The sequence below is a fragment of the Eleutherodactylus coqui genome, chromosome 12 (assembly GCF_035609145.1).
Source record: "Eleutherodactylus coqui strain aEleCoq1 chromosome 12, aEleCoq1.hap1, whole genome shotgun sequence".
NCBI lineage: Eukaryota > Metazoa > Chordata > Amphibia > Anura > Eleutherodactylidae > Eleutherodactylus > Eleutherodactylus coqui.
Window position 1 is genome coordinate 111673459 of NC_089848.1, and position 22695 is coordinate 111696153.

General features: G+C 44.6%; 1 protein-coding gene across 3 annotated transcripts in view; it reads right to left on the reverse strand.

Moving 5' to 3' along the window:
* Positions 1-6210: 6210 nt before the first annotated feature.
* Positions 6211-22695, reverse strand: part of LOC136586635 (mycocerosic acid synthase-like polyketide synthase) — a 47671-nt gene continuing 31186 nt past the window's right edge. For all 3 annotated transcript variants that reach the window (XM_066584789.1, XM_066584787.1, XM_066584788.1), the window contains exon 7: positions 6211-11868. In XM_066584789.1, coding sequence (XP_066440886.1) covers positions 6421-11868 — 5448 coding nt within the window. In that variant the 3' untranslated portion in view covers positions 6211-6420. The remainder of the gene's footprint in view (positions 11869-22695) is intronic.

Here is a 22695-nt window from a genome sequence, read left to right on the forward strand (position 1 = left end):
CCTACTCTAACACTTACCCTATATCAGCACCAGCACTTTCCCTAACCTCTGCCAGCATGTGTCTGAGGCGAGCCGCGGATGGCACCAGCCTAAGTACTCGACGGTCACCTAATCGGCCCAGCCACTCACTGCCGTAGATGTGCACAAGGCTGGCACGTCACAGCAGGAAGTGGTAATGCCTTCCCCACATGTTTTTTGGCTAAAATATGGCGCTAAACATGCGGGGAAGGGAAATTAAATTGACTCGAGTACCGCGTGGTGTTCATCTCGAGTAACGAGCATCTCAAGTACCCCAATACTCGAACGAGCATCAAGCTCAGACGAGTGTACTCGCTCATCTCTATTCACTATTCCTACTGAGGCCAACATAGGGGTCATTATTACTACTGAAGCAACTGTGCGGGACACTTACTACTGGGGCCCCTGTAGGGGGACACTTTTACTACTGGGGCCACTGTGGGAGTCATGATTACTACTGGGGCCACTATAACTGCTGAGGCCAATATAAGGGACATTATTACTACTGAGGCCACTATGGGGAACACTATTAGTACTGAGGCCACTGTGGGGGACTCTAATACTGCTGGGGACACTTTAGGGGACACTATACTACTGGGACTAATGTAAGGGGACACTTACTACTTGGGCCACCGCGAGGGACAATATTACTACTGCGGCCACTGTGGGGGTCACTATTACTACTGAGGCCAATATTGGGGTTCCTTACTACTGGGGCCAATGTGGGGATCACTATTACTACTGTGTCCACTTTAGGGGACACTATTACTAATGTGGCGTCCACTATTACTACTGGGACCAATGTAATGGGACTCTATTACTACTGTGGCTAATATATGGGTTACAATTACTACTGAGGCCATGGTGGGGGACACTATAACTACTGAGGCCACGGTGGGCTCACTATTATTACTGGGGCCACTTTGGGGGGTTACTATTACTACTGGGGCCACTGTAGGGTCACTATTACAACTGATGCCACTGTGGGGATCACTATTACTGCTGAGGCCACTGCGGGGGTCACTATTAGTACTGGGGCCACTGTGGGGGACACGGTTACTACTGGGATCAATGTAAATGGACACTATTAGTATTGGGACCACTCTGGGGGGGGGGGGTCAATATTGCCACTGTAAGGGTCACTATTACTACTGGGGCCACTCTGGGGCCACTATTAGTACTGGGGCCACTGTGGATTCACTTTTACTGCTGGGACCACTGTGGGGGGTCACCATTACTACTGAGGCTAGTGTCGGGAACACTATTATTACTGGGGCCACTCTGGGGGGCAGTATTAAAACTGAATCTACTGTGGGGTTCACTATTACTGCTGAGGCCACTGGGGAGGACACTATTATTACTGAGGCCCCTGTGGGGGACACTGTTGGTACTGGTGCCACTGTGGGGGGTCAATATTACTAATGAAGCCACTGTGGGGTTACTATTACTACTAGGGCCACTGTGGGGGTTGCTATTGCTACTGAGGCCAATATAGGGGTCACTATTTCTGCTGAGGCCACTGTGGGGGACACAATTACTACTGAGGCCACTGTGCGGGACACTATTACTACTGTGGCCATTTTGGGGTCACTATTACTACTGAGGCCACTGTGGGTTTACTATTACTACTGGTGCCACTGGTGGGGTCACTATTGCTACTGTGGCCAATATAGGGGTCACTATTTCTGCTGAGGCCACTGTGGGGGCCACTATTACTACTGAGGCCCCTGTGGGGGCCATTTTTACTACTGGGCCACTATAGGGGCCACTATTACTACTGGGGTCACTGTGGGGGCCACTATTACTACCGGGAGCAATGTAAGGGGACACTATCACTACTGAGGCCAATATTAGGTTACTATTACTACTGAGACAACTATATGGGTCAATATTACTACTGAGGCCACTCTGAGGGCCAATATTGCTACCGGGGCCAATATTACTACTGGGGCCACTGTGGGGGCCACTGTTACTACTGAGACCAATGTAAGGGGACACTATTTATTATTGAGATCCCAGCCTGTAGTCAAGCTCCTCTTCTTCCTACTCCTCCTTCTACAAATAACTGTTTCTTTGTACCAACCTCTGGCTTTCCCCAACTCTGCTACCTGCCTGCTCCCTTGTACCTCAATCGAGATTATCTGTGTACTTCTGGCATCCCCCAACTCTGCTACCAGCAAGCTCCTTTGTACCACAACCAAGATTACCTGTGTACCAGCCTCTAACTTCTCCTGACCACGCTACCCGGACGCATGGGTCACAATAGGCTCCGAACCTGCACTTGATCGTTACATTATTTATGCAATGAATGTTCTTACTGACACACCATAATGGCAGGTCAGTAGAAGGTACCACACAGGGCACCAACCTAAGGCCAGCTCTATACAAGCGTTTTCTTGTTTGGATTTTAGTAATGGAATTATAGCAGCCTAATGTAAAAGTGGAGGAAAAGATATGAAAAATGGAGATTAAATGTTTTAGTAGATGAGTAGTGACAGCCAGGCAGAAAGACTGGAGAAAGTGTAATTGAATAGGATCACTAATGCCTGTATTGGGGCCAGGAAAAGAGAGAACTTTTTCTTTTGATAGGCTTGCTTCACACAGCCGAGAGAATCGTGCAACATTTGTGCGTTGCGAGAGACACAAATCTCGCACGAATATGAACCCAATTTCTTTTGAATATACATGTAATAAACATGAGCAATTTTTTTTTATCCGCATTACATAACGGCGCGGGAAAAATTGTTGCATGTCCCATCATTGGGCTTTCCCTCGGAACAACTCACCCATTGTTTTCAATGAGGCCACAAAAACACATCGCACAATTTATTTAGTCACCTGTGATGAAGGCAAGGCAATAATACACTATAGTGGAGCAGCTCACAATGAAAATGAACCAGGGGGCTGACAAATGTTTGTCTAAAACAGTTCAGCAAATCCTATTGCATATGGTTGGTCACTATGCCTATGCTAACAAAGGAGCATCTGAAGTAAAGGCTTCAATTTTGATGGCTGTATCACAATCGGACCACCCCTGGTTGGCAAATTGTTGCCTTCTCTGATGAGTCATGCATGTCTTCTGCTTCATTGAATGGATGGACCCTGGTGTATCAGGTGAGAAATATTAGAGAACTAACACCCTGAAACCACTGCTGGAAGAACACAAGCTGATGGCGGCAGCATTTTGGTCTGGAGAATTTTTTCATGGCATTCTCTGGGTCGACTCATCCCATAGGGATTTGGTAATGAATCCATCCTTGCAGATTACGTACACTCATGTAGGCTGTTTGCCCTACCTGGGGAAGATGGGATCTTCCCGCAAGACAGTGCAACATGTCACATAGCTAGAAATGTCTGACAGTGTTTGGAAGAGCATGGCCAAAACTTCCAAGTACTTCCCTGGTTACTCAATTCCCTAGACTTGAACCCATTGTGGAACCACCTTGGTCTATGGATCCTCTCCCACGCATTGTCCAGCAACTGCGGACCACACTGCAGTCAGCATGGCTACAGAGACCTGAGGCCACCTAACAGCACCTTACTGAATTACACCCAGCCCGTCTAGCTGCTGTCCGTGTGACACATGGCAGTTACTCTGGATATTGGATAGTGGTCATAATTTTGTGACGCAATTCTGTACACGTACCAGTTTAGACACACCTTTTGATTCCATAGTTTTTCCTTTTTTTCTTTCTTTTCTAAATTGTAGATTCATATTGAAGACACAAAAACTATGAACGAACCCAGATGGAATTAAGTAGTAAACAAAAAAAAGTCTTAAAACAGATAAGGTTTTAGAGTTTACGTTCTTCAAAAGTAGTATCCTTTTGCTTTGATTGCAACTTGGCACAATCTGGGTATTCTCTCAATCAGCTTCATGAGATCGTCACCTGGAATGTTAACAGACATGCCTTGTTGAGTTCATTTGTGGAATTTCTTCCCTTCTTAATGTGTTTGAGCCAACCAGTTTTGTTGTGCAGAGTTTGGGTTGGTACACAGTTCCTTAGAGTGTTTAGCCCTATTCAACTACTGTTATAATCCACATTATGGCAAGAACCACTCAACTCGGTAAAGAGAAACGACAATCCATCATTACTTTAACCCTTTACAATCCACTGTCTGACGTCTAAAGACATTATGATTTAAGACTGTACAGCTCCAATGTTGGAAGATGTCTGTTGGGGTTCTCTCTGCCTCTCTGCTGTCGGAGCCTATCCAATGTGTCACCTCATGCAGTACTTGCTTTAGCCAGCATATAGCGCCGTTGTGTAATGGTAGAAAAAGAGAAAGCCCCCTAGGAAAATCTGGATACAAATTGGATTGGAAAGGGTTAAGACTTAAGGTCAATCAGTCCAGAAAACGTCAAGAGCATTGATGGTACCCTCAAGTGTTTTCATGAAACGCTTCGATCAAACTACCTCTCATGAGGGCCGTGCCAGAAAAGGAAGACCAACAGTTACCTCTGCTGCAGCGGAGAAGTTCTTTAGAGTTACCAGCCTCAGAAACAGTAAATTACCAGCACCTCAGATTAGAGCCCACATAAATGCTTCACAGAGATCAAGTAGCAGACACATATCACATCAGTTGTTCAGAGGAGACTGCGAGAATCAGGCCTTTATGGTTGAAACATTGTTTTAAGAGAAAGATTGTTTCTACCATAAAATACTGAGAAACATTAAGAAGAAGGGAATTTCTTAGGGCAAGAAATACAAGAAATGGCCATTAGACCAGTGGAAATCTGTACTTTGACCTCATGAGATTTTTGGTTCTAACTGTCATATGTTTGTAAGACACAGAATAGGTGAGCAGATGGTTTCTACATGTGTTGTTCACACCATGAAGCATAAAGAAAGAGGTGTGATTGTGTGGGTGCTTTGCTGGCGACATTGTTGGTGATTTCTTAAAATTTCAAGGCACACTTACCAGAAGCATTTGGCATCAACATACTACCCTATCGGTTTTGCACTTAACGGAAACATCATTTGCTTTTCGACAGGACAATGTCCCCAAAAAGCCCTCTAGGCTATGTAAAGGCCATTTGATCAAGAAAGAGAGTGCTGCACCAGATGACATGGCTTCCATAATAACCCAACCTAAACCTAATTGAGATGGTTTGGGATGAGTTGGACCTCAGAGCGAAGGAAAAGCAGTCAACAAATGCTCAGCACTTATGGGAATTACCTCCAGACTATTGGAAAGCCATTTCAGGTGACAACTGTCTGGTCTACACAAGACGCGCTGGCTGTTTAACCTGTGATGCTAAACAAATACACACATAGCAAGCATATGTACCTGAACACATAACCAGATAAAAAAAGGTATAAAAGTACGTGGTATTAGTTCGTGAATTGGCCAATTCACTTAGCCCATGAGCCCACTTCAAGGATCCTCGTTGTCTCGCAGGTCCCTACTCTGACAAGACAACTTCTACAAGAATCCTGCCTGCATGTGGGGTCATCATCCTGTTAGGGACGGCCCCACGCTTGAACCTGAGGACCTAGCTCGCCCAAAGATGGTAAACAATCCAGCCGCAGAGGACACAGTTCACACCAACACATTCTGGAATGCATCCAAAATGGAACAGGACTGATCACACCACATGTCTGGCACCCTGCACAGACACACAGCACACATCACTGGCCATATCAATAGAACTACATGCATTTATTCAAACACGAGGGGGAACGAGGAAGACAGCTCCCTCTAGCCAGAGAGGCTGTTATTCATATGTAACAGACCAGTGGTGATTGGCTGGCTGGAGAAACTCCACACCCACACCTGTGAAGGTGTGTACCTTGAAACCCGTAGGACAACAGATCCCAGCAGCAAAACCTAACAAGGACCTCATAAAGCTAATTGAGAGAATGCAAGAGTGTGCAAAGCTGTTGATTGAAGAATCTAAAATATAAAACATATTCTGGTTTGCTTCACACTTTTTCGTTTGCTACTTAATTCCATATGTGCTCCTTCATAGTTTTCATGTCTTCAATATAAATCTACAACACACAGAATAAATAAAACATGGAATGAAAAGGGTGTGTCCAAACTTTTGACTGCTACTGTAGATCATTTTGAAGAGATTAATTTTCATATTTTGTATTAATCAGTGTAAAAAGTAATTCTTTATGAATTAATGTTATTACACAATAAGAATAGAAAAAGTCCAAAGAGTGGATGTAAATACTTTTAATAAACCGTTTATATATTTGTAGTTAATTTAAATTCATATTTATCATCATAGTACATGAAAAGTGCCAGCAAATTATTCTTCCTGTCTAACTACAGGTGTATCCATCTTAACTTTAGGACAAGCCAAGACTGAAGAAATCATTCACATCGATGTACTGTATGTTACTAAAATCACATGTGATGCTTTTATTTTCCACGTCACAGTTTTGTTTCCTATATTATTTCTCTTTCAAGCTCATTAGCGTCACAGTCGACTTCTTTCAGCATTGATACCAGCCAAGAGATTGTTGTATTCGGATCCAAAATGTTGACCAAAGGTATTCTAATGTTCTTATCTCGGAAGATGCGATTCTGTATAGTCATAGCGACTATGGAATCAACACCCAGAGAACTGAGAAGAGTATTCATGGAGATATCACTAGCACTCACACCAGTCTGCTCACTAACTACTACCAAAAGGTAATCTTCAGGTTTTTCAGACTTACTTTGGGTGGATTGTCTCACCTTTGCAGTTTCTTCCAAGTTTTCATTTACATCCAACAAAACATTGTGAAACCTTTTCTTCAGCCCCGGAATGTAAGAAACCAGATTATTCTTCATGGCTTTAAAATCTAATTTTGCAATTGTTTGGTGGGTATTGTTTAATAAAAGACAATTCTTTAGATGAACTCGTATTTCTTCTGCATTTAATAGTAGGATTCCTTTTTCTTTTAAGCGTTCATGAATGTTGTGCTGGTTGAGTAATGCCCCAAGATTGAGGGCACCCCAACTGATCGACTGTCCACAAAGACCCAGATTTCTTCTGTATTGACAGAACACGTCTAGAAAAGAGTTGGCAGCAGCATAACTTGCTTGCCCTGAATTTCCAACTGATGAAGCCATAGATGAATAACAAACAAAATAGTCAAGTTTAATGTTTTTAGTAGCATGGTGAAGATTCACAGCTCCATCTACTTTTGGACTCAGGACTTTCTCAAACAAGAGCAAGTTTTGATTCTGCAGAATCCCATCATGAAAATCAGCAGCGCTGTGAAAGATACCTCTGATTGGAATTCTTGGAAATGTTTTTTGGATGGAATCTATGGCCTTTATGACTTCAGTATAGTTAGTTATGTTACATTGCAGGGTGACTATCTTTGTGTTTTCTTTCTCAATCTCAGCTATTTGTTGCACCATTTCAAGAGTTGGATTTTGTCTGGATAAAATGACAACGTTGTCACCTCCATTCTGTAGAATGAATTTCACCGTTTCAAACCCAAGACCAGTCAGACCACCTGTGACTATATAAACACCGCAGTGCTGAAAAAGCTTTTGAGCAGGTGAGGACCCAGAAATCTTTGGGGTTATACTATTGTCTAGCTTAAGGAGAGGTAAGGTCTGAACTGTTGAGTAGCTGCACAGTGAATTCTTCCCTTCAGATGTATTGCATTGTGGTTGGGTGATAGACTCCAGAATATTGATTTCAGATGGTATAGAATATAGCCATTTGTGTAAGGCACTTGCAAACCGTTGTAAATATGATTTGTGAAGCACAGCAGCAAAATCAAGTACATGAACATGAACGTCTTGCCTAGTGTAAAGTATCAGGTTTTTTACATTTTTCTGGTCTGATAGGATAATGACATTTTTAAGAAGAGGCAGTTGAGTGAGTGCTTCTCTGGATATACCTTCAGCTGTGGGAAGAACTACCATAGAAACACACATTTTGTCTTTTATCATATTCCCATTGGATATGACAACTTCCCAGCCTGCTTGTTCTGCTGTTTTGCATAAAACTCTGCATAAAATGGACTTTGGATCTGATGTCACTATTGCCAGTTGTGGTTTATTTTTTGCACATGGTAGTTGGTGATGTAATATTTCCCAGGCTAAAACAAAGAAAGAGATACAGGGAGACTTTCTTAATACAGCTGCTTCCTTAACCAAGTAGCAAACATTCTCGGGAACCCTTATTTTGGAGGTTGCAACAACTGGATAACATACGGCAACTCTATCCCCAACTTGAATTTTTTTGACATCTTTCCCAACTGCGCTAACAATTCCAGCAAAATCCAGAGCAATGAGCTCATGCTTTTCACTTGTTGTCCAATACAAAGCACATCCATAAATCCAACTTGAAAGGCTAACAGGAAAATAATCATCTGTGTGGGCACAAATTTTGTCAATATTAATCTCTATTTCTTTGCCCTTTAATTCTGAAAATGTGGAATTTGTAAATTCGGCAGAAACGTCCCTTATTTTGTAGGGATCTGAGGTGCGCAGGGTAAAATGATCAGAAAGCTGTAAAGATTCTATTTGCTGTGTTTTCTTTTCAGTGTCAGTGGGAATTATTTCATTGGTATAAATGAAACCGTCATTAATCCAGATCTCTGGATGGTCCTCTGGATTATAATTTAGGAGAACCTTGGCTAGTGCCGCAACATCTCGGGGACTTGAGGAGCTAACGTCAATCAGCTGAAATGTAATGTCTGGCATTTCAATTACACAAGCTCTTGTCATTCCAACAAAAGCAAATCCAGGGTTGATGTGATCCACTGTGCCTTCAACAGTTCTGAAGGTAACCGTCCGGATAGTAGGCTTGGGGTTTATTTGCCTCACTGATAAAATAAGCTGGCGATAGACATCACAACACTTTGCTAGGTATAGGGTGGGATTGCCTAGAGATTGCTCAGTAGGTTTGTGGACTCCCCACATAAACACAATATCTTTGCAGTTACTGTTAAAGAGCTTTTCTGCCTGTAGATCTGAATCCCAGCTGTTGAAGGTTATGTAGCTCAGTCCATTTTGGATATATTTTGATAATTGTTCGCCAACTCCCAAATTATCAGAATAAACCAATATATTTGACTTGTTTTCCTGCATGTCTCTGCTTTCGGAAGATTGCGTCCATTTAACTTGGAAAAATTTTTTCTCTTGTTTGTTTGCCGTTTGATTCAGAAACGCAATTTTAACGCTTTTTATTTCTACTAAAAGGGAACCATTGTTATCTACAAAGCATCCACATAATTCAACGTACGTCTGGGTTGTTTTTATTGTTTTTATGTAGATGATCATTTCATCTTGAAGAGGCTGTAGAATCCTCAAGCTTTCTATGGATGATGGAAAGCCCACTGTAGAGTCCTTGGTACAAGTTCCCACACAAACTGCCACTTGTAGGAAACAATCTAAAATGACTGGATGTATGTGATACTCGTACATTGTTTCTTTGACTTCTTCACTCACTTTTACTCTGGCAATCCCTTCTTTGAGATCTTTTCCATAATAAACATCGCCCAACAGTCTGTAAATCTTCCCATATTCAAATCCAATTGAAAAGAGATGGTCATAAAAACTCTGTTGAGAGAAAATAGTAGAACATCTTTGGAAGATCTGTTCAGTTGAGATTCTTTTGCTCGTGTCAAGTAAACGATGAGTTTTTTCTATTTGCCCCATTGCAAAAACATGTGATGTTAGAACTTCAAAATGAAGTATATGATATTCTTGTTTCTGATGTAGTTTGACATTAAGGTCTACTGAATCCTGATGGAGAACACATGGCCTAGAAAACATTACACTGATTTCAAGAAAAGTTAAAGGCACTTTAGGTTTGAAGCTGATAGCTGCTCCTGCCAATCCCAGTTCAACATAGAGTGCACCTGGAATAAGGACGGAGCCCATGTTTTTGTGTTCATAGACATAGGGTGTATTTTTTTTTGATATTTTACACCTGAACTCAGTGAAATCTTCACTCATGCTGTGGATTAATGGGTGATTGGGACTTAATGCGGTTTGGTTTCCCTGTCTGATTTTTTCAAATTGAATATCTTGCTTGATGTGATCAAACCTGTATCTTGGAATTGTGGATGGAGCAGATTTATAGGCTTCAAATACATTACACCAGTTAGGATTGTATCCATGTGCAAAAAGTGCAATCAGCATAGAAAAAATGGTCTCATACTCTTTTTGGGGCTCGATAGCAGATAATACTGTTGTCTTGGCTCCTAATGTTTCAATTATGCTGCTGTGTAATGTTCTACGAGGACCGATTTCAAGAAAGAGGACATTTTCTTTATCTCTTGCTGAAGCTTCTATAGCTTGCTGAAAGGCAACTGGTTCAGAAATATTTTTAGCCCAGTAATCGCCAGTGGTGAAATCTCCTTTGGATGCAGGTTTTCCTGTCACTGTTGAAAGAAGATCAATTTCCATATTTTGTTCTTGTAAATCCCTCAACGTCTCTTTTACCTCATTAAGTATTGGATCCATCATGGGGCTGTGGTATGCAGCACCGACATCAAGTAGATGGAGAAATATATCATTTGAACTGTAATCTTTGGTCAGTTTTTTCTTGAGCTGGTCTATTGTTTCACCATCTCCAGAAACTGTGCAGGAAGTAGGACTGTTATAAGCAGCAATGCAAACTTTTCCCTTGTAAGATGCAGTTATTTTTGACAATTCTGTAACTTTAATATTTCCAACCACCAACATTTTCCCTCCAGTAACTTTGCATTGCAGTGCGCTTCTGTAATAAATGACTTTGACAGCATCTTCTAGTGAGAGAATTCCAGAGCAATGAGCTGCTGCAACTTCTCCAACTGAGTGTCCGAGGATGCAGTCGGCCCTCACCCCCCAATGTTTCAGTAGAGACACTAATGACACCTGAACTGTAAAGAGCAGTAACTGGGCTACATCCGGTCTTGAGAAATCATCAAACTTGTTCTGCAACAACTGTACCACAGAAAGTGGAGTGTAGACTCTAATCATCTCATCTATCTCTTCACATTTCTTCCTGAAGACTGGCTCAAGTTCTAGAAATATCTTACACATCTCTTTATAAAGGACCCCATTGCCACACAGCACAAATACAATCTGGGGACTGGATTTAGCTGGAGCAGTGTCTTTTTTCACAATTTGAATTTGTTGGTTTAATTGAGTCAACGAAGAGGTCAAAAATCCTGTTCTGTATTCGTGATTTAGATGACTTCTTCTGCAAGCTGCTGTGTAGACCAAGTTCTCCAGAGTTAAGGATGTTGCCTTGCTTAACATTTGTTGTGTATCTTCAATAGAGAGGTGAAGTGATTTTTCAGAGGCTGCAGACAAAATGAAAAGTTCGACTGGTCTTTTTGAATGATATTGAGGATATTTTGGTTTATATTGTTTGACAACGACGTGAGCGTTAGTTCCCCCAAATCCAAAATTATTTATTCCTGCCATTCTTCCAAATTTGCTGTCCTCTTGCCATTTCTCAGGGCAGGTTGGAATTTCTAGATTGGATTCCTCAATGATTTTGATGCCATTTTCCTTAGAATAATGTAGAGATGGAATAATAATTTCATGATGCATCATGAGAAGAACTTTTATCAACCCAGCAACCCCAGAAGCACATTCACTGTGACCAATGTTCCCTTTAACTGATCCAATCTTCAAAGGCTTCATTCCACTAGAACGTTTTCTTCCAATTATGTTTCCTAAGCTTGCAGCTTCAATTGGGTCACCAATTGGTGTTCCAGTACCATGAGCTTCAACATACTGGATAGAACATGGATCTATGGTTTTATAGATGTACTGCAATAATTTCTCATGTTGGTATTGAGATGGTTTGGTTATCGGTGTTACTGACTGACCATCTTGGTTAACTGCACTTTTACAAATTATTCCCCAGATTTTGTTGTAATCTTCTACAGCCTGTAAGATATATAAAATATATATATAAGAAATATATAAAATATACAATATGCAATGTACCATATAATTGTATAGGCACTTTAATCAAGTGTTATCAACATTAGTATGTTAAAGGGGTTGTCCCGTTATTGGAGAACATTGACTCTATACCACCAAGCGTGTCAAAATAACAAAAAGTGTAGTACTTACCCTGGGGAATCCAGCGCTGTAGCCCCGTCATTGTCTTGGTGTTTGTTGTGGAGGTGATGTCACAGGAAGTCATCTACATGCTGCAGCCAATCAGAGGCAGCAGCGCCATTCTGAACTGCTGGTATCATGGCATCCAAGATGTGAGTGCTAATACCAGGAAAACAGATGGTGAAGCAGGCGGTTAGGTGACTTCCTGCGACAGCATCTCCACAACGAATGCCAGGAGGGATGGCATGGCTACAGTGCTGGATCCCCATGGCAGAGGAGGGCTTTGTTTTACTCTTTTTGTTTTATTAAAGTTGGTAGTATAGGGGCAATGTTGTCTAGTAACCAGACAACCTCTTAATGTGCCGTGCCTCTTTTCATTTTTATAAATGTTACCTATGTTTTTTTTTTAAATTAAATTGTAATATTTTGTATTGACATAAGTATTCACACCTTCTAGTATGACACTTATAACTTAGCTCTGGGGGCTTCCCATTTCTCTTGATCATCTTTGAGATGTTTCTATACATTGATTGGAGTCACCTCTGGTAAATCCAGTAGATTGGACATAATTTTAAAAGATCCCCAGAAACTGTGGGACTGTGTAATGGTTCATTTTCCTTGCGGTGGTGCCACAGGGAAATTAAACCCAGACAGTTTTCTGTATGGATCACAGCTAATCACATGGGGGATACTTTGTGATCTGCTTACTGTTATATTGTCAAGGTACACTTCTAACAAGCAGGGATTGTTCAAAGCGGAGAATCTCGTAAAGTTCACTTTCACACAGCTGATTTTGGGCAGATTTTGGTGTGGATCTGCAGTAGAATTTAAGGCCCGTTTACATGGAAAGATAATCTTTCAAACAACATTTTGCATGTAAAACGATCTCCAGGAGCTGTTTACAGAGCCAAGCTTATGCTTAAACACACTCCCAGTTGTGCAAACAGCTGCCAGCACATTCCATTATTCTCCTCCGGCTAGTGTAAACATGTTGCAGGGATAACATAGTGCAGTCTTTTGAAAGATGGGCGAAATACATTCAAATGAAATGTATTTGCTCAGTCTTTCAGCGTCTGAACAATGGATATAAAGTGAACTAAAATCCATCGTTCAAACAAAGTTCACGATGCCCGTGTTGGCATGTAACTATTATCGCTAATTTTTGCGCATTTGAATGAATTTTGAATGATAATTAGAGATGAGCGAGCACCAAAATGCTCCGGTGCTTGTTGCTCGAGTCGAACTTTCCATGATGCTCGAGAGCTCGTTTCGAGTACCGAACCCCATTGACGTCAATGGGCGACTCGAGCATTTTTGTATATGACCGATGCCCCTAACCCCTAACAATTTTTACTTCGGACTAACCCTCATTAGCAAGACACACCTTAGCTAAGCACCACACTACCTGCAACCAAGGACAATCACTGCCTGCGGGTCACACTGCTGCCTATTCTCCTGGGTTACATGCTGCCCAACCCCCCACACCACCCTGCGTCCACAGCGCACACAAAAGTTTTCCTGCGCAGCCTTCAGCTGCCCTCATGCCACATGCTTGCATCATAGCTACACCACCCTCATGTCTATTTCTAAGTGCGTCTGCGTTGAGGAGGAACCGGAGGCACACACTGCAGAGGGTTGGCAGGGCCAGGCAGCGACCCTCTTTAAAAGGATGGGGGGGCGATAGCCCACAATGCTGTTGAGAATCGATGATAAATTGACGTACGATCATCATTCCAATCCCGTGCCACCTCTGTCACAAAATTGTCATGAGCCACAAACGTGGGCATAAAGGGGACTCGGGTGCCAGCCCAGCACTTCTACACATCTCCACAATGCAGCAATACTCTGTGTGGGAAGTATGTGAGCAGGCCCTGGGTCAGGCTCAGTCCCAGCAAACACCTTGTGTGGCCCAAGGTGCTGCGAGTGACATAGCAATGGGGAATCCATGTGTCCATACACTACTCATTCTGTTTGGGTGCCGGATACCTCATCGACAACGTAAGGGGAAAGCCATCTGTACTCTGCACCCTACCCAAGTCAGTCAGTTTCTTTGTGCCAGACAGGTAAAACACCGCGATGGGAAGTCTGTGTGCACCCACAGCATAGGTGAGTCCAAGGAACCCCAAGACATGAACCATGAAGAAATCAGAGTGCCCAAACATGGCAGACTTTCACTGCGCCGAGGACATAGGCCTCTGCACAAACCCTCAGCAATCGCGGGCATGAAGCGGACTCCGATGCTAGTGCAGCTGTGAACGTCTCATTAGTGTGGTATCGCTCCTCTTGTTTGGCCCAAGCCAGTGCCGCGGATAACTGTGGTAACACGAGAGAAAATACATGTTGGCCTCGGCCCACAATTCATGCCCTAATCAGTCAGTGTATTTGTGCCAGATAGGTAAAACACCGCAATGGGAAGACTTTGTGCACCAATAGTATAGACAGACCCCTGTAACATTCCTGTAGCAAAGGTGTAAACAGACCCCAGTAACATTTCCGTAGCAGAAGTATAGGCAGACCCCAGTAACATTTCTGTAGTAGAAGTATAGGCAGACCCCAGTAACATTTCTGTAGCAGAAGTATAGGCAGACCCCAGTAACATTTCTGTAGCAAAGGTATAGGCAGACCCCTGTAACATTTCTGTACCAGAAGTATAGGCAGACCCCAGTAACATTTCTGTAGTTACAGCATAGACAGACCCCAGTAACGCTTCTGTAGCAGAAGTATAGGCAGACCCCAGTAACATTTCTGTTGTAAAAGTATAGGCAGACCCCTGTAATATTTCTGTAGCAGAAGTATAGGCAGACCCCTGTAACATTTATGTGACAAAAGTATAGCAGACCCCAGTAACAATTCTGTAGCAGAAGTATAGGCAGACCCCTGTAACATTTATGTAGCAGAAGTATAGGCAGACTCCTGTAACATTTATGTGGCAGAAGTATAGGCAGACCCCTGTAACATTTATGTGGCAGAAGTATAGGCAGACCCCTGTAACATTTATGTGGCAGAAGTATAGACAGACCCCATTAACATTTCTGTAGCAGAAGTATAGGTAGATCCATGTAAAATGTATGTGGCAGAAGTGTTGGCAGACCCCAGTAACATTTCTGTTGTAAAAGTATAGGCAGACCCCTGTAACATTTCTGTAGCAGAAGTATAGGCAGACCCCTGTAACATTTCTGTAGTAGAAGTATAGGCACACCCCAGTAAAATTTCTGTAGCAGAAGTATAGGCAGACCCCAGTAACATTTCTGTAGTAACAGTATAGACAGACCCCAGTAACATTTCTGTAGCAGAAGTATAGGCAGACCCTAGTAACATTTCTGTTGTAAACGTACAGGCAGACCCCTGTAACATTTCTGTAGCAGAAGTATAGGCAGACCCCTGCAACTTTTTTGTAGCACAAGTATAGGCTGACCTCTGTAACATTTCTGTAGCACAAGTATGGGCAGACCCCTGTAACATTTCTGTAGCAGAAGTATAGGCAGACCCCTGTAACATTTCTGTAGTAGAAGTATAGGCACACCCCAGTAACATTAATGTAGCAGAAGTATAGGCAGACCCCTGTAACATTTCTGTAGTAACAGTATTGACAGACCCCAGTAACATTTTCGTAGCAGACGTATAGGCAGACCCCAGTAACATTTCTGTACCAAGAGTATAGGTGAACCCCTGAAACATTGGTGTACCTTTAGTGTAGGCGAAGTCCTGAAAATTTTGTTAGATAAGAGTATAGGCAAGGGCCAGAAAAATTAGTATACCAAGAGTACAAGTGTACCCCTGAAAAATTTCTGAACCAAGAGGGCAGGTGAAACCCAGAAATATTTTTTAAAGATACAGATCGCTGTTGCTTAATTTTCAACAGAGCCTGGAGGCAGCCCTGTGAAAAAAATTGGTTTCTGTTAAAGTATCAATACTTTTGAAACTTTGAAGAATTGTAAAAAAATTGTAAGAAGAGCTTTTTGGGCCGCAGAAAAATTAGCAGTTCAGCGTGATGACATGATGTTTCAGGAGGAGGAGTAGGAGGAGGAGGAGGAGGAGGACTAATATCCAAGAGTGATTGACAAAGCCAATTCCCCCTTTTTTCCGGTGATAGAGAATACTTATTTCTCCGGTTGCAGCGAAAAGAATCTTTAGGTTCCGCTGCTCTCCGCCGGTGGAGAAGAGAAGTCTGGGGAAATCCAGGCTTTGTTCATCTTTACGAGTGTCAGCATGTCAGCACTGGCAGTTGACAAGCGGGTACGCTTATCTGTGATGATTCCCCCAGCTGCACTAAACACCCTCTCTGACAAGACGCTAGCGGCAGGGCAAGCCAGCACCTCCAGGGCGTACAGCGCAAGTTCGTGCCACATGTCCAGCTTTGACACCTAATAGTTGTATGGAGCAGAGGCATCACAGAGGACAGTGGTACCATCGGCTATGTACTCCCTCACCATCTTTTTACAGTGCTCCCTCTGACTCAGCCTTGACTGGGGAGTGGGGATAAGTCTTGCTGGGGAGCCATAAAGCTAGCAAAGGCCTTGGAGAGTGTTCCCCTGCCTGTGCTGTACATGCTGCCTGATCTCTGCGCCTTCTCTACTACTTGGCCCTCGGGACTGCATCTTCTGCTGCTAGCACTGTCAGATGGGAAGTTTAGCATCACTTTGTCCACCAGGGCCCTGTGGTATTGCATCAGTCTTGTACCCCTTTCCTCTTCGGGAATGAGAGTGGAAAGGTTCTCCTTATACCATGGGTCGAGAAGGGTGTACACCCAGTAATCCGTGTTGGCCAGAATGCGTCTAACGCGAGGGTCACGAGAAAGGCAGCCTAACATGAAGTCAGCCATGTGTGCCTGGGTACCAGTACGCAAGACATGGCTGTCCTGACTAGGAAGATGACTTTCAGGATCCTCTTCCTCCTCCACCTCCTTCTCCTCCACAGCCCATACATGCTGAACAGATGAGAGACAAGCAGCATGATTACCCTCTGCAGTGTGCCCAGCTGTCTTTTCCCCCTCCTCCTCCTGCTCCTACCCCTCCTCCTCCTCCAAAACGCGCTGAGATATAGACATGAGGGTGGTCTAGCTATCAAGCGACATACTGTCATCCCCCGTCTCCTGTTCCAACCGCAAAGCATTGGCCTTTATGCTTTGCAGCGAACTTCTCAGCAGGCATAGCAGAGGAATGGTGACGCTAATGATTGCAGCATCGCCGCTCACCATCTGGGTAGACTACTCAAAATTTCCGAGGACCTGGCAGATATCTGCTATCCAGGCCCACTCCTTGGTAAAGAATTGGGCAGGCTGACTACCACTACGCCGCCCATGTTGGAGTTGGTATTCCACTATTGCTCTATGCTGCTCATAGAACCTGGCCAACATGTGCAGCATAGAATTCCACCGTGTGGGCACGCCGCACAGCAGTCGGTGCTCTGGCAGATTAAACCGATGTTGCAAGGTCCTCAGGGTGGCAGCGTCCGTGGTGGACTTGCGGAAATGGCCACAGACGCGGCGCACCCTGGCATGCTGGTCAGACAAGTGAGGGTAGTTTTTAAGAAACCGCTGAACCACCAGATTGAAGATGTGGGCCAGGCATGGCACGTGTGTGAGGCTGCCGAGCTGCAGAGCCGCCACCAGGTTACGGCCGTTGTCACACACAACCATGCCCGGTTGGAGGCTCAGCGGCGAAAGCCAGAGGTTGGTCTGCTCTGTCAGAACCTGCAACAGTTCGGGGGCCATGTGCCTCTTGTCACCTAAGCTGAGTAGTTTCAGCATGGCCTGCTGATGCTTGCCCACCACTGTGCTGCCGCGCCGCGTGACACCGACTGCTGGCGACATGCTGCTCACACTTCTTAATTGAGAGATAGAGGTTGCGTAGGAGGAGCAGGAGGGGGAAGGGGGAGGGTTTAGTGGAGGTGGCATAAACCGCCGCAGATACCAGCACCGAGATAGGACCCGCTATTCTGGGTGTAGGTAGGCCGTGTGTGGTCCCAGGCTCTGACTTGGTCCCAGCTTCCAACAAATTCACCCAATGTGCCGTCAGGGAGATATAGTGGCCTTGCCCGCCAGTACTTGTCCACGTGTCCATAGTTAAGTGGACCTTCCCAGTAACCACGTTGGTGAGGGCACGATTTATGTTGCGGGAGACGTGCAGGTGCAGGGCTGGGACAGCACACCGGGAAAAATAGTGGCAAATGGGGACCGAGTAGTGTGGAACCGCTGCCGCCATCATGTTTTTGAAAGCCTCCGTTTCCACAAGCCTGTACAGCAGCATGTGCAGGCTGATTAATTTGGCAATGTGCACGTTTAAAGCTTGTGCGTGCGGGTGCGTGGTGGCGCATTTGCGCTTTCGCTCCAACGCTTGCGCTAGCAACAGCTGAATGCTGCGCTGAGAGACATTGCTGGATAGGGTAGAGGACAGTGGAGGTGAGGGTGTGGGTGCAGGCCGGGAGGCGATCCTGCCTGTGTCCTGAGAGGGGGGTTGGATCTGAGTGGCAGGTTGGGGCACAGGTGAAGAGGCAGTGGTGTGACCCGGAGGCAGTGAACGGCCTTCGTCCCACTTTGTGGGGTGCTTGGCCATCATATGCCTGCGCATGCTGGTGGTGGTGAGGCTGGTAGTGGTGGCTCCCTGGCTGATCTTGGTGCGACATAGGTTGCACACCACTGTTCGTCGGTCATTTGCGCTCTCACTGAAAAACATCCACACCTTTGAACACCTAGCCCTCTGCACGGAGGCTTGGTGCGAGGGGGTGCTTTGGGAAACAGTTGGGGGATTCTTCACTCTGGCCCTGACTCTACCCTTGGCCACTCCACTGCCTCTTCCAAGCTGTCCTGCTGCTGCACCTGCCTCCCCCTCTGAAGCCCTGTCCGCAGTAGGCTTAGCAAACCAGGTGGGGTCAGTCACCTCATCGTCCAGCTGTTCTTCCTCTGAATCCTCTGTGCACTCCTCCCTCGGACTTACTGCCCTTACTACTACCTCACTGATAGACTACTAGATCAGGGATGCGCCAGGTGAATAATGTGTTATCATAAAATTAATCGGTCTAAACTCACCTGGTACCTGACGGGGAAATCAGCCCGATAAACCTCGTCAGCACCGATGTCCAGGAAGGCTTTTAAGCAAGTTCTTTTAATCCCACATCCGCGGCAAGACGGCGAACAGCAAAAAAAGGTATCCAGCAGACAAACACCCGTAGATGCTTGATGAACCACAATAATGAAAAGAAAAAAGCTGCTTTTGCGCTCGTTGGGATAAAAGACAAAAAAATGTAAATATACTTAAATTTATTTACATAAATGAGAGCGCCGCGTTTCGGCGAATGCAATCGCCTTTTTCAAGCTCTAAAACGAACATGCATACATGTATAACATAACAGATATTTATATGAATATCTGCTATGTTATACACGTATGTATGTTCATTTTAGAGCTTGAAAAAGGCGATTGCATTCGCCGAAACGCGTCGCTCTCATTTATGTAAATAAATTTAAGTATATTTACATTTTTTCGTCTTTTATCCCGACGAGCGCAAAAGCAGCATTTTTCTTTTCATTATTACTGATAGAAAACTGTGTCTCATCATCATCATTCTCCTCACCCACTGAAAGCTCTTGAGACAGTTGCCGGAAGTCCCCCGCCTCAAAACCCGGACTCCAGGAACTTTCCAAAGGTTGGGCATCGGTCAGGACAAACTCCTCAGGAACTGTTTTTTCCCACTCATGGCAGGGACCCGAGAACAGTTCCTGGGAGTCTGCCTGGTCATCAGAATATGACATTTTCATGGAGTGAGGAGGCTGGGAGGAAGGACGAGCAGCAGCCAGAGGATTCAGAGTTACAATCCCTAAGCTGGGAGTAGTGGACTGCGTAGAAGACTGGGTGGTCGATACATTGCTGGATGCATTTTCTGCCATCCACGACAGGACCTGCTCGCACTGCTCTGTTTGTAATAAAGGTCTACCACGTGTCTTGCGCTGATACCTAGGGGTAATTTACTGCTCGCGGAGACTTGTAGATAATAGAGGCTGCGTGGAGTGGGAGAAGACTCTAAAGCCAGTGGATAGTGCTGGTAACTGTGGCGATCTCAACCCCACCAACAGAAATGGTATTGTGAGACGCTCTGCACAGTGGCTCAGCTGAAAGACTTTGCAGTGGCCCTGGTAAAATTACGGTACTGTTTTGCGGTGAGACCGCTGTCTAATTCACTGCAGACACAGAACGGTATAAATAAGTTTGTTGGCAGCTGCAGGCTAAGAATTATGTGCGTGCACTTTCACGGTGAGAGTGGTATTTTACTGCACAATCCAGCCAGAAAAAAATATGACGAAAGGCTGCAAACAGGCCTAGCTGTGTAATACAATAATAGGAGCACTACAACTCCCAGCAGCCACCAAGTAAAATGCACATGGTGAGATGTAGCCCTAAGAAGGAGATTTTGTTTTTTTTCACAGACGATACAGGCTATATAGTGTATAGAACAGCTTTGCCTCTAGAAATGCCTGTGGTCCAACGCTCTGTGTCTAATTTACTCCAGACAGAGAACAGTATAAATAAGTATGTTCGCAGCTGCAGGCTAGGAATTATGTGCATGCACTTTCATGGTGAGAGTGGTATTTTACTGCACAATCCAGGCAGAAAAAATATGATGAAAGGCTGCAAACAGGCCTAGCTGCGTAATACAATAATGGGAGCACTACAACTCCCAGCAGCCACCAAGTAAAATGCACACGGTCAGATGTAGCCCTAAGAAGGACCGTTGGGGTTCTTGAAGACAGAACCTCTGCTAACACTTTCCCTATATCAGCAGCAGCACTTTCCCTATACTCTGTATAATAGACTGCAGACTGAGAACGCTATAGCTGTAATGGCCAGCGCAGCCCGAGATGGAAAAGAAAAAGTTTGTGCAAAACTGCTCCCAGCCAGCCACAACAGTAATGCACACGGTCAGATGTAGCCTTAAGAAGGATCGTTGGGGTTCTTGAGGACAGGATCCTACACTAATACTATCCCTGAATGAGCAGCAGCACTTTCCCTAATCTCTGCCAGTGTGTGTCTGAGGCGAGCCGCGGGCGGGACCGCTTTAAGTACTCGGCGGTCACTTGATCTCACCAGCCACTCACTGTAGGTGGGTGGGATAGGGCTGGCACATCACAGGAGGAAGTGGTAATGCCTTCCCTGCATGTTTATTGGCTAGAAAATGGTGCTAAACATGCGGGGAAGGAAATGGAATTTACTTGAGTACCGCGTGGTGCTCGTCTTGAGTAAAGAGCATCTGGAGTACCCTAATACTAGAGCGAGCACCAAGCTCGGACGAGTGTGCTTGCTCATCTCTAGTGATAATCATTGCGTGTAAAAGGGCCTTTACACTTTCGATATAATGGGTGAAATCTTCTTCAGATCCATGATGATAATCTGCAACAAACCAAATATGTGTAAACTCATCCTAAAGGGGCTGTCGCAAGATCGACACTTATCACCTATCTGCAGCACAGGTGATAAAAGTCTGATCGCTGTTAAGACCCAACTGTACCTGAGAATGGGGTTTTGCGTCCCCTTTGCGTTCAGTGCAGTAAGGAGGAGATTGAATGGAGCAGCAGCCGAACATGCACAGTGCATTGTCTTCATTTTCACTGGAACTGCTGGAGGTACAGGAGCTGAGTGCAAGTGCTTAGCAGTGAGTCCCTTCCCCAATAAGACTTATCACCTATTATGTGGACTGCTATTTTATTTAAGCCCCCTTCCCACCAGTGTATGCGTATTTGCACTTGCCTGAACGCAGCGTATTTTTGGAATAAACAATGCGTTTTTTGCATGCGCATTGACATATCTTACTGTTTTACGTCCACAAAGCATGTTCATAGAATCATAGAATGGTAGAGTTGGAAGGGACCTCTAGAATCATTGGGTCTAACCCCCTACTACTCACTGCAGGATTTACTAAATCATCCCAGATAGATGTCTGTCCGGCCTCTGAAGCTTCCATTGAAGGAGAACTCACCAGCTCCCCTGGTAACCTGCTCCACTCATTGATCACCCTTACTGTCTGATATCTAATCTGTGTCTCCTCCCTTTCAGTTTCATCCCATTGGTTCTAGTTAGAGATGAGCGAGCGTACTCTGTCAGGACAGATACTCGAGTGAGTATCGTCCTTACCAAGTACCTGCCTGCTCGCCCGAAAAGATTCGGGTGCCGGCGGGGGGCGGCAGGGGAGATCTCTCTCCCCCCCCCCACTCCCTCCTGCTCACTCCCGCAACATAGCACTCACCCCCGCCGACACGCGAATCTTTGCGAGTATCTGTCCTTACCGAGTACGCTCGCTCATCTCTACTTCTAGTCTTTCCTTGTGCAAATGAGAATAGGGATGATCCCTCTGCACTGTGACAGACCTTCAGATATTTGTAGACAGCTATTAAGTCTCCTCTCAGCCTTCTCTTCTGCAAGCTAAACATTCCCAGATCCTTTAACCGTTCCTCATAGGACATGATTTTGCATACCGCTCACCATCTTGGTAACTCTTCTCTGAATTTGCTCCAGTTTGTCTATGTCTTTTTTAAAGTGGGGTGCCCAGAACTGGACACAGTATTCAAGATGAGGTCTGACTAAGGAAGAGTAGAGGGGGATAATGACCTCACGTGATCTAGACTCTATGCTTTTCTTAATACATCCCAGAATTCTGTTTC